Source organism: Onychostoma macrolepis, chromosome 03 (genome assembly GCF_012432095.1).
Source record: "Onychostoma macrolepis isolate SWU-2019 chromosome 03, ASM1243209v1, whole genome shotgun sequence".
Lineage (NCBI taxonomy): Eukaryota > Metazoa > Chordata > Actinopteri > Cypriniformes > Cyprinidae > Onychostoma > Onychostoma macrolepis.
In genome coordinates this window covers 43,686,792-43,700,209 of record NC_081157.1, presented here as the reverse complement: position 1 = coordinate 43,700,209, position 13,418 = coordinate 43,686,792, and the positions used below count along the sequence as shown (strand labels likewise).

At 37.9% G+C, this 13,418-nt stretch overlaps 1 protein-coding gene across 1 annotated transcript; it reads left to right on the top strand.

Moving 5' to 3' along the window:
* Window positions 1-1,119: 1,119 nt before the first annotated feature.
* On the top strand, window positions 1,120-13,335 carry nfe2l1a (nfe2 like bZIP transcription factor 1a). The gene is made up of 6 exons (XM_058769379.1): window positions 1,120-1,265; window positions 2,715-3,388; window positions 8,339-8,539; window positions 8,965-9,054; window positions 9,183-9,326; window positions 10,027-13,335. The coding sequence occupies exons 2-6, from the start codon at window positions 2,867-2,869 to the stop codon at window positions 11,248-11,250; spliced, it is 2,181 nt and encodes a 726-aa protein (XP_058625362.1). The 5' UTR covers window positions 1,120-1,265; window positions 2,715-2,866; the 3' UTR covers window positions 11,251-13,335.
* The last annotated feature ends 83 nt before the right edge of the window (window positions 13,336-13,418 follow it).

Below are 13,418 nucleotides of genomic sequence, written 5' to 3'. Positions count from 1 at the left end.
GCTGCTGTAGGCAAATTAATTATGTAACGTCACCTCTTACTAGCGCGACAGGGGGCAGCAAAGTTGAAAAGGTTTCAGGGATCAGGGGGTGAAACTTGCTTACACACAGCTTACTGTAAATACACTCATTAAAATGTCAAATTATAATAATAATAATCTGCAAACCAGTTCCTCTTTTCTCCTTAAAGAAATGGTTCACCCAATAGGCTACTTACAAAATAAATGAATTAATTAATAAATAAATCATTTACTCACCCTTAGTTGTTCCAAATCAAACAGTTGATGGTAGCCACTGACTTCCGTAGTATGAAAAAAAAAAACTATGAATGGCTACCATTAAAGGGGTAGTTCACCCAAAATGAGAAATCTGTCATTAATTACTCACCCTCATGTCGGTGTAAACCAGTAAGACCTTTGTTCATCACTGGTTCAACCGTAATCTTATGAAGCTACGACAATACTTTTAGTGCACAAAGAAAACAAAAATACCAACTTTATTCAACAATTTCTTCTCTTCCGTGTCAGACTTCGATGCGCGTTCACAAGAGCATTATTATTATTATTTTATTTATTTTTATTTTTTTTGTGGTCTGAGGATGAAAGAAGGCTTTATGTGTTTGGAACGACATGAGGGTGAGTAACCTAATTAATGACAGAATTTTCATTTTTGGGTAAACTATCCCTTTAACATTTTGCTTATATAGGCTATATTTGCAAAATATAGCCTATTCTTTTGCTTTCAACAGAAGAAATAACTCATAGGTCTACAGGTTTGAAACAAGTGAAGGGTGCGTACAGCCTAAATGATGTCGCAATTTTCATTTTTGGGTCAACTATCCCATTAGATATTACAGCGCATTGCATAATTTGCCATCATCCAATAGCTATATGTAGCCTATATGCACATGTGTAGATAACAAAATAGTTCAGAGCAGTTATTTTATTCCTATCAGTTATTCCGTGGCACAAGTTTCATGGTCCAAAGATAAACACGAAAGCTCTAGAAAACACACATGATTTGTTTCTGGAAAAATCTGCAATCTCTTCCAAACACTGACTCCAGCCGAAGGAAAACCGAAAGTCTCATCACGTGACGTCCTGTGGGGAGGAGACCACTGTATACTTTCCACCGCTTACTTCTGCCATATAAATACACTCGCGCACTGTTATAGAGCATGTGAAGTTGTGTGATTCAGATCCTCCGAGAGGAGTAACCCGCTCTCAGGTCTGTCTAGTGACAAAAACAACTCTCGTCCGCAAACAAGGTAATGTTTCATTATACAGAGCATTTATAAATATAAACATCAGATATTGTGAACACAGATATGCGAGCTGTTATGAATCTAATAGCTCTCTATATACCCTACTGATCATTTGATAATGATTAATCACTTAAAAGTGTTCAAGGCAACCTAAGTTATAGCTATAGCCTGCTGTTCATTTGATAATGATTAATAATGACTTTAAAATGTTCAAGGCAACCTAAGTTGTAGTATATCAGGCTAATGTTTGTGCTGTTTACTGTAAATGTGTGTTAATCCTGATCGTCACCTGAATGAGTTATGAAAGGGGGGTGGGGGGGTTACATGTCTTGAAATATTTTTATTAGGCCTACTTAAAATGTGTAATATTTGATTTTATGAAGAAACCCCGACTCTAGCCGCCCTGAAACACTAGTGTTTATTTGATGAGAAACCTTTTGGTTACATCATGGTGACTCAGTCGCCTGTTGCCCGGCTATGAGGGAAAAACTAAGTGGGTCAACGGGAGTGTCAGGCGTTGATTATTGCTGTTTATGATCTTGAGTGTTGTGTTCAAGATAACAGAATATTCTAGAAGTTTTGCGTATTTTGACAGCTGCCTATGTTTGAACTTAAAAAAAACAGAAAGAAAAAAAAAGAAAAAAAGAAACTGCATTCAGCCTCGCGTGCCTCATTGTCTTTTTTTTTTTTTTTTTTTTACATTTTAAAATAAAAGTACATTTTTAAATTAAAAATTGTATTCTGTAAATTAATTAGATAATATTGCATTTGACATAAAACGTTATGCTATGCAGCGCTGTGTGCCATTTCAAAGTAAACCGCTGGAACGCTGTATTGACCAATCAGAAGCCAGGTTCTTAACAATGCGTTTAATAAGTAGGCTAGTATAATTATTATACAAATTAATGATGTTTCGCGCTTTTACACTGAAGAAAACTGGTGTAGAAATAAAATTGCTAGTAACTTTACTGTTAATTACAAAAAGCAGCAAGTATCACCGAATTAAACATGCAATTCTGAAGACTTTATTATTTTCTTGTAAAACAAAATCCAGTAGCCTAATATTTGTTTTATTTACTTCGAAAAATATTATAGTGTACAGTAAACAATGTTATTGCTTATTATCCTTTATAAATAAAATATGATTTCTCTTGTTTTAAATAAAGGCATTATCCACCTTTTTCTTCAACGCGGAAGTAAGCCTATGGGTGAGACTTCCGGTTCATTAGCCATTATAGATAAATAAGGAGAAGAATAACAACGTGCAGTAAACGGTAAAACAGTTTGCACTGCAAACCAGTGTGTTCATAATTAAGATAATACATTAAAATAATATTGATATTAAATAAAATAATTTACAAATGGCTCCGCCCATTTTTAAGGCTGGATAAAGGTGGATATGGAGAATGTGTGAAACTTACATTCTTATATCATTCTTCTCTTCTGTTTCAGGATTTTGAGTAAGAAAAAAAAAAAAAACCCCCAAAGTTTTCTTCATGGAGAAAGTTTTGAAATTCTAAAGCTGGGTACACAGACACAAACACTCTCATATTCGATTTGAGACTGACTTGGCTTATTCTTTGCTCTTGGTACTGGTTTGAGCCATGCCGGACCTGAAGAAGTACCTCGCGGAGGGCCTGATCCAAGTAGCTATTCTTCTCAGTCTGGCTGGGATGCGTGTGGACGTGGATCCATACCTGCCCCCTTTTAGCGAAATCATTCTGGGCCCAAATTCAGCTCTAACTCAGACTCAATTCCACAATCTTCGAAACATCCTGGATGGATATAACCTGCACCCAAAAAGTGCAGATCTGGATGGGTTCTTCACAGCTCGCAGGCTTCTGAACTGGGTTCGCTCCCTAGACCGCCTGCAGGTGCCAGCGGCGGAGTTGGAAGCCTGGTTGGTTCACAGGGATCCCGATAATGGAGTCTCCATTCCAGCTCAAGTGGGTCTCCTTGAGGAAGGTGGAGGACTTGAAAATGTGGAGGAACCCTCAGAGCTAAGCATGAGGTTGGGAAGTGGAGGAGAACTGGGTTATGACGTAGCTGAGGATCAAACCCTTGGAGCTTTGGGACACATGCCAAGAAGCCTCGACCATCCAGACGACGATGAACCCATTAAAGAGGTAAGCGGTGAAGACAGTGAAAACTTCAGAAAGGTTTTCCTATTTCTGTCAGTGACCTGTTTTGTGGTTTGTTACATAATAGTTCAAGTAAATATTTAAGTTGGTGCTAGCAACACCCTCCATGCAAGAACATTTGACTCCCATTGTAGTGTTTCTTTTTAAAGCTTCTAAAAAGCTATAAGAATAAAATAAAATAATATAAAATACAACTGTTTGGAGAATACATTTTCATATACACTACTAAAAATAAAATAAAATACAATTGTTTGGAGAATGCATATTCATATACACTGCCTTTCCAATGTTTGGGGTCAGTAAGACTTATTTTAAAGAGATTAATACTTTTATTGAGCAAGGCACATTAAATTGATCAAAAGTGACCGTAAAGTAAATTTTTTTTCAAATAAATGCTGTTCTTTTGAACTTTCCATTCATCAAAAAATCTTGAAAAATATGTATCATGACTAATTCAGCTTTGCCATCACAGGAATGAATTGTGTTTGAAAATATATTAAAATAGAAATCTTTTTTTTTATTTTAAAAAATGTGACTTTTTATTTTTTATAGTATTTTTGAACGGTAGTGTAACAATATGTGTGCATTTATTTGTGCACCACAAAGCAATGCAATGTATTTGTTTTCCACAGAGTGCAGAAATGTGCTTGGACAGGTATAACAAGAAGAAAAACAATGGTTACATCTGACTTTATTGATCTTTCAACTATGGTCATATTTCCTTATGGCACATAATTTCTAGTTAACTTGTACCCTACAAAATAATGAAGTGTTTTCACCTATGAATCTTATTATTATATAACATACTCATCAGTGAGTTGCAAAATTACCTAGAAATAAGTTAAGTCACGTACAAAATTACTTTAAAAAAGACTATACTATACATCATGATATGCATTCATTCAGATATTGTTAATACTCAAGTAGCTAAACCATATCAAACAAACTCATTTCACTAAATGTAATTCTGTAAACACACACCCAGACAGAACTGGCTGAATACCAGACATGTCTGGTCCGGATATGCAAATGATTTGTTATTTAGTTGGACAAACACATGTGTCCCTGTCTTTGTCCCGAGGCACAGCTGACTGTTAAGCAACTTCAAGCATGTGATACTTCAGCTTGGCTGGGGTTCCTGTCCATGCGTTATTTAAGTGTTGCATGTTGTGTTCTGTTCTACTGACCGTGAGAGGTTCATGAGACTCAGAGTATTCTGGGTAATGGGGGTAACACACGATCGCTGGCCTGTATACTAGCATGTTATATAAGTTTCTATATTGTAAACACAACTGGAACTAATGATTTTCAGACTCAAGAATAAGTAGAAACACTCCAAAATAAAAATCAAATATATTATACCTCTTAGATCAAGGGAAAAGTTTGTTAAACCCATCTGATTTTGTGAAAAACTGTAAGAGCATATAAAACACTTGAGTGACAAAGTGAATAGTTTGCTGAAAATGTGCTCACCCTCAGGCCATTCAAGTGGATGAGTTTGTTTCTTCATCAGAACTGAATCGGGGAAATTGAGCATTATATCACTTGCTCACCAATGGATCCTCTGCAGTGAATGGGTGCCGTCAGAATGAGAGTCCAAACAGCTGATAAAAACATCACAATAATCCACAAGTAATCCACGCCACTCCAGTCCATCGGTTAACAGCATGTGAAGTGAAATGCTGTGTGTTTCTAAGAAACAAATACATTATTGGGCGTTTTAACTTTCCTCCAGTGGAAAAAGTACATTCTGCGTTGTCCTCTCAACTGACATATTTATTTAGAACTGTTTTGGACTTGTCTGTAAATGGTGCTAGATCTGTGCATATTTCTCTCTCATTTCAGATGAGATTACATAGTCACTGGGTAAAGTAATATTATGGACTCAAATTTTAGCCTTTTTTGACCATATTTTCGCTTCACAAGACATTATTTGATGGACTAGAGTCTTGTGGATTTCTTGTGGATTATTGTGGTGTTTTTATCAGCTGTTTGGACTCTCATTCTGACGGCACCCATTCACTGCAGATGATTCATTGGTGAGCAAGTGATATAATGCTACATTTCTCCAAATCTGCTCTGATAAAGAAACAAACTCATCTACATTTTAGATGGCTTGTGTGTGAGCAAAATCATTTTTGGGGGTAAACTATTCCTTAATTGCATTAAACTGGTTTGTAACATGACCCGCAGCAGACTGCTGGTATCACACTATCCAGCAGACTATTTAGTGTGACTGTGAGCATCTGCCTGGCTGTGCTCCCACATTATTGACATTTGTGAGAAGCATCAAGCCACTTTCTTTTGCTTTCTGTGCACACGCATCAACTCAGTGGGACAGCTAGGGAAATTTCAACTGGATGCTTTTTACTTTCTGTTCCTCCAGTGGGCTTTGTAACAGGATAAGAGGCTGCACATAGTATAGCAGTTGGTGAGCCTGAATTCCCCCTGAGTAAGGACCCTGTACTTAGAAACAGTTGCCATGCGTTTGTCAAGTCCTCACATGTGCAGACCAGATCAGATTTGACAGGTTTCCATGCACATGATCCACAGGGCTATTTCTGAACCAAGAGCCAGTCTGTTTGTTAATGTGGTATGTAGAAAAGGCTGCAAATTTGGCCCTATGGCACATTTGACCAGTACTGTCGAGCAGCATGGTGTTTCTGAATCAGACTGTTGACTATTTTTTCTCAAGGGATTGCTAGAAGCATGCAGTTCGGAGAAAAGGGATCCTTCTTCACAGACTTGAACATCTGTTCAGTTCAGAGCTAAATGATTAGTTAGCATAAGTTAAATTCAATTTAGCTGAGGGTTGGAACATACAATTTTGTGATAGGATTCTGTTACAGGGTTATGATTATTTCATTGATGAAAAATAGATATTCATTTGGGATTTTCTAAAGATTACATAAGTGTTTTTAAATGAAACATGTTGTAAAACGTTCATTTAAACAGTTGAGAGATGATGGCAAATTAGAGCTACATAGCCAACAACTCGCTTCAATCATCACTATTCTTATTGCAAAATTACGATTCAGCAAAAATAAATCCAATTTTTGTACTGTGTATATTTGGTCTTTTCAACATCGTTATGATGTAAAGTGACTTTCTTGAGTCAGTCATTGAACAATTTAAGTCAATTCGATCTAACTGATTCATTCAGGAACAAAACAACTGAAAGCCATTATGAGCGAGTCATTGAATCATTCATTCAACCGATTTGTTCAATCGATTCATTCAGGAACGGAGTTAATGTATCATTCAATATTAGGGTCAATGTAAGGTCAATATTTTATGTAAACTTTTAGTTAATTAATTTTATTTACTTGCATATTTTGATTCACATTCTTCAAACATTTTATTGCATTTTTACATAAACCGAAGAACTGAACATTTTGTCAGAACCTCAAGTAAATAACGTTATGTATGTATTTAGTGTAAAACGTTCAGGTTTTATTAATCACTGAAATAAACTTTTTTTCTTCAGAATTTCAATTTCTAATCAAGCAGCTCTGCCAGTATCAGTAATCTAAATGTAAAAATAAGGCAAATTAATCCTATATTAACCAATCTGATAAATGAAAAACTCCAATCACTCATACTGATATATCTGAAATATCCCTTACATCCTCTGTATAATGTTAGATCAACACAAGGAAAATCAATGAGATGGTCAAAAACCAGTTTTGAAAATCCCCCTGTCTGGATCACTGTAGTTCAAACAAGGGCTTCTGTACTTGACCGGACAGGCTTGTTGTGACCCCAACTTGAAGTTTGACCGCTGTTAGACATGCCTGAGCATGTGCTGGCTTAGCGTCCAGCACCAGCCTGGCTTGTTTTGTAATCCGAGAAGACAAGACATATTTGCTTTCGCAATGCCTGTTTACCGGCTACTGATCAAGTGTCTGGGCCCATCCCCTCAAAACCAACTCAACGGACAGTACATGAACGACATCTTCCACTGATCCACATACCTTTAGCTTAAACGTAAACAGGCACAGTGACCCTGTCAAAACCTTAGGACTCAGCATCTGTAGGTGTGGATGTTGATGTGTACTGAATAGGTTACATGATTAAGTGACACCCTAACCTAACTAGACGGCAGTGGGATTGGGTTTGTTATTCTCCTAATACCAAAAAACATATTAGTCAACTGCAGTGCCTGTCACAAGAACCACAGGGGTCTCTGGAGGCTAAGGAGACTTCCAATAACAACAGCACAGACACCCAGGAGACCAATCGCTTTCATTAATCCCCCTCCAGAGCAGGGAAATGTTAGCTCTATTTATAGCCAAGAACTGTCTGTATGGATTCCATATATAAAAGTTGTTCATCACCTATCTTGATGTTACTACTGTAGGCAGTGCAGGTTATTATAAATAATATTTGGTAAAAAAAAAAGAAATATAAAATTAAAAATATAGAATAAAATAATCCCCAGGAAGTCGTGCTGCCTTCATGTGGAATCGGAATGACTGTAAATATGAATTTCCTAGGCAGAAATTAGACATGACCTCTCAGGTCGTATTTACAACTGAGGAACTCGGTTGAGATAATTTTGATACACGAGCTTCCAAGTTGGACAGGCCCTAAGAATCGTCAGCCAGCTGAATATCTGGTGCAGCCAATGTTTTAATGGTTACTGATGAATGGGACGCTATATTTTATTCAAAACCTGTTGGCTTTAATAAGATTTTCCCAAGACACAGGCAATAACGAACTCATGAATGGGCCTTCCACCAGGATTCCTGTTCTTTCCGCCAAAGCAGCACTTGAATGCAACAAACTCGTAATTACAACTTCAAGTGGGACGTTTCCAAAATCACATGAAGGCAGCAATAGACCATCCTGACTTACCCGAGACCGCCACTTCCTATCCATTAGAGAATATACTTCCTGAGATACTAGATATGATGCTTACTTTTGCATTTGCAGGAGGGAGATGGTATGTCTTTCTTCTGGGAGCAGGAACCTCAGCAAACTCAGCAAAATGTCCACGAGGAGCAGCTGGAAAATGCAAGAACCCAACCTCTCAGCTTGTTTAATGAGGAAGAGGAGGCGGAAGATGAGTTTCTGGTGGATAGTTGGAGAAATTCAAATCCATTTCACAACCAAATGTTTGGAGAGGATCTACAGGTATGACAGTGAACATGTTCACAATAAGGCACTAAATATTGTATATGCATTTATACAATTAGCCGCAATATCTACATTTCTTAAATAGTTTTACATTATATTCTATAAAACAGGACTTTTTTTTTTACATTTATTTTAGTATTTGTCATTTCCATCAGATTCTTTTTAACTTGCAGAGAAGTACATTGAGCTAAAGTACTGAAATTCTGTGAATAGGACACAAAATACACTCAAAATTGTGAAGATATAGTGTAAAAAGCAGATTTCGGCAGTGAATTTATTGACCTTGTTACTGCTGACCTTTATGAAGACGTCCCACATTCCAAAGCAGTGCACCATTGCCGTCATAGTTTGACCTTGACAGATAACAGAGTGATATGAGTTTTATTAAACAATTTCCTCATGCTCACTTGCTCCACTTTCAGTTGTCAGGTGTAAGGGATGACGCTTCTCTTTCCATTGAAGAGTGCTTACATCTCATCGATGCCAACTTCCCCTCAGAAGGAGATCCAGAGGTAAAAACGTAATCTAGAAAGCAACATTTCATCTTTTTACAACAATTTGTGCAGCAGGAATTGTTTTAGAGCTGACTAAAAAGAAAATGCAGGCTTTCCAAATTACTTAAAAATCTTAATTCTCTCAGCTGACAGATCCTGATGTACAGAATGTAGGAGAACATGCACTTTCAGAGTTTCAGAGGCCACTCGTGTCACCCTTGTTGCCTGAACAGGAATCAACAATTTTAGAGCAACAATGGCAAGATGTTCTGGCCATCATGGAATCACAGGTATGAAATGACTAACATCTTCCCATCAAGTCCCGAAGTTAATCAGTGCTTTGAAAAATTAAAGAACATATGTGACACACATCAGTTTGAGTAATAGTCGTTTGTGGAGAAACGAGATAAGAGTTTTTGAACAAAATTCAAGAATTAAATGCCGTTTTGGCGCCGTTTAATGTGACGTGAACGCTGTAGCCACTCAAGTTCAAAGAGCAACACGGAGCACGCAAAACTATTGTCTCTTATTACTCTTTTCTATTGTAATCGAGTGAAATAACATGAATGAACATCAGAGGACATGTTGAAATATACACTACAACTGAAATGTATTGTCTCTCATGTAATGACCAAATCGGCGTTTGAACCACAGACAAAACCTCAACAAAACCACTACTCAACAACGTCACGTGGCATTATATTTGCCTCGGAAAAGTCGTCAGGTGTTCACAGCTCGTTAGTTGGCTAGCAAAAACAACTTTAGAGAAGAGAAAGTCATATATAGTTACATTTATGCAATATATGAATAAATTAGCCGGCCACGGTTTAAATGATTGCTCTTCACAATGGTTTGGAGTAAAACATAAACAAATCATTAAAGATATACACTTTTTTTTTTTTATTGACTACTCAAAGACTTTGGAGCGGGTGACGTGCTTTATTGACCAGGCAGTCAGAAAACTTTATTTGATTTCTCTTATCTTTACAGGACATGGATACTGCTGAAACAATAGACGATTCTCCTCTCAGTATCAGTGATTCAGACAGAAATGCTGGATCAATGGAAAACTTTATTCATCAGGATGTTAGCCTACACCAAGCCACTCTGCCAAGATCCGCTGAAGCACAAAACAGCGTCACCATGGAAGAAACCTGTTGCATTGACAACAACTCCATGCCAAACATTACTTTGGACACTTCTTCTAATGCAGAAGCTTTTGGAGACTCTGATATAATAGACCTACTTTTGACTACTGGAACTAGCCTGCCAAGCCCTATAGATCCTCTGCTTGAGGAAGCCATGCTTGATGAGATTGGTCTAATGGATTTGACTCTGGAAGAACTTAGCCAGGTACAGTCTGAAGAGCAAAACCCGGCAGATTCTGACTCTGGTTTATCCCTGGACTACAGTCAAAGCCCTGCCTCTCCTAGTGGATCTGAATCTTCCAGTTCCTCCTCATCAGTGTCCAGCCCAACCCCTAGTTTGATGCACGAAGAAGGCGCTGTGGGCTACACCCATATCAAGGAAGAGGATGGAGCTGTGGGCGGGTACATGCCAGAACAAACCAAAATGTGTCAGTCAAGCTTTTTGGAAGCCAGACAGTTCCATCGCCTTCCTTGGCTCGAGAACATCGGACACGATCATACCTACAACCAACCTCAAAGCCAGAAGAAACCTCCAAAAGATCTTTCCGATGAGTCGCCAAAAAACAAAGTGCTGGATCATCTTTCCAGCCGGGACGTGAAACGTGCACGTTTGATGAATATCCCGTTCTCCAACGAACGCATCGTAAACTTACCCGTAGATGATTTCAATCGCTTGCTAGCCAAATATCATCTCAATGAGGCTCAGCTTACGCTTATCAGAGACATTCGCCGCAGGGGTAAAAACAAAATGGCTGCTCAGACATGTCGGAGGAGGAAGCTAGATGTCCTGCTGGGATTGGAGTGCAGTGTGGATAGCTTGCGACGCCTCCGGGCCAAACTGCTCAGGGAAAAGTCTGAGATCTTGCGCTCCATCAGGGAGATGAAGCAGCATCTTAATAGCTTGTATCAAGAGGTGTACGAGAGACTAAGAGAGGAACAGGGACTTCTGTCCTCTGACAACAACTTTACTTTGCAGCAAGACAGCACCAGCCCTGTAACATCACAGCGCAGATCAGATTCACACTCCAGACGCAAACTTAGCAAGAGACAAAAAAACAAGAAGTGAGATGGAGGACTCATGCTATGACTAGGCTCAGGAAAAAGGCTCTCTGCTGTGAAGTCCACCTGCTGGTTTTCTACAGTTAAATGGGAATTTGCACCAAGTAGGGTATGATTACCCAAGTGATCATCCTTGATCATGTATTGTACTATGTATAGGCACATAGTACAACTTGACCGAACTTTAGGTTCCACAAAGTTTTGATGTTAAAGGGCCACATCAAGAGTTTCCTTGATCTTTTATGCTAAAGGCCTCTATGAACTATAAAAACCTACTGTAATGGATAGCAAAACCGCAGTTTGTGTGCAAGACAACGCTCAATGCTGTTGTCAATTTCACATGTAAACGAGGCACAGCAGCAAGTAACAGACTGTTTATTTCACAGGGAAGGTGAAAAATTCTCATTCAAGGAGCCGTTTCACTCATATATACTGTACGTCACAATAGGAAGGAACAGTTGATTACAACTTCTGTTTCACGTCCAGTTTATAAACCAAACTGGGCTACCAGAACATAAAGAGTGTCTGAAATTGTTCCCAAAGTCAGAAAACCAAAATAATCCCATGTTAGAGCAGAAAATGGTAAATTATGCTTGGAATCCAAGCACTGAGACAAAGTTTTAATGCATTTTAACTACTTCTAAAGGCCAAAGTATACCGCTTACAGTAGCTATGTTTTCATCCAACAATTTTTATGCGAATTTTGGAATATTGCATAAAAATTCAGCTGGATGGAAATTCCAAGGTGCGCATAAATTCTAAAACTGCGCATAAAAAAAACGTATGCGCACAACTGAGTAGGACAAACTTTTTATCCAATAAAAAAAAAAAAAAAATGTGCATAAACTACGATGGAAACACATTTACCGAATAAATTCCACCATGCGCATCAAAAAAGTCATGTGACTTTGCACGATGGGACGGGATAACTTGACTAACCAACAGACCGATCTCATTCACAGCATTTGAAATGTTTTGGTTGTTCTGATATGCCCGAGCAAAGTCTGTCATCAAAGTAGTTCTATATAATTATATTACACGACTGCGTTCCCAAACAGCAGCATCTGCTTCCAAAAGCAATGACCGCATTTGTGTTTCATCTGCTCGCTCTGAGGCGCAAGTAATTTATCATATGAAAATTATTATATTTAGTGGCTTTGCCTACTTTTCTTAGTGATAGGCTATTTAGTGCCAGTTTATCAGGAAGTGACAATTTTGTTCTCTTTGACTAGTTGGATGGAAACGATGCTTTTTTCGCAAATGTTTTATGCGATATTCCAGTTTTTCGCACAAGTTAAATTCAAATCTCTGGATGGAAACAGCTAGTGTGCGTGACGCAAAGTTTTGTCACCAAAATATAATGCACGTACTGTGCATGCAGGTCGCACATGCGCATTGACTTGGTTTTGCACTAATCAGTTGTTCCACAAGGTGGCAGCACTGGCCTGGGCCGTTGTTTCACAGTAGAAAATGAAACTGAAGAGATGGAACAACAAAAGAGAGGAGACTGCAACAACAGATGGCCGCATTGACAAGCGCTTATGTCAGAGTGTTATAAGAGAGCTACAAATTTAGTTCTTCTTCTTCTAGAGCGCATGTGCTGCCTGCCTGCATTCGTGCATGCTATCAAATGGAGTGTGCTTTGAAAGACTACGTGTTCGACTGTACGCATATGCTAGCATTAGCGCACAAATATGAAGTATACTTTGAGCTTTACTGGTATAAGTAGTGTTGGTTTGCCATCTCATTATAGGGAGCACCTTCATGCCATGTGAGCTTAATTTTGGACTAAATTAAATCTTAAGACTGTAAAATATTTTTGACCCACAGTGTTTTGAATGAACAGGAGTGCTGTCATTGAGTATGTGTGGTTTTATTAGAATTTATGTTAGTTTAACACAATTCATTAAATGTAACGTTTCTAAAATACCAGGTCTGGATTTGATTTGATGTTTTAAAAAGCCATGTAAATAATCTAAACCTTTTTATATTCAACTGTTTATGTACCTCGTGTTAAACATTTTGCAGTGACTTCATGTTCTTGGTGACAAGCTGGGATTGTTCTTGTTTCAATTAAAATATATTTATTGTATGTAATTTTCAGTTTCATTTTTTTGCTTACTATAACATGAAAAACTAAATTTCTAATAAAATAACCTTAATGATAAAACAGAA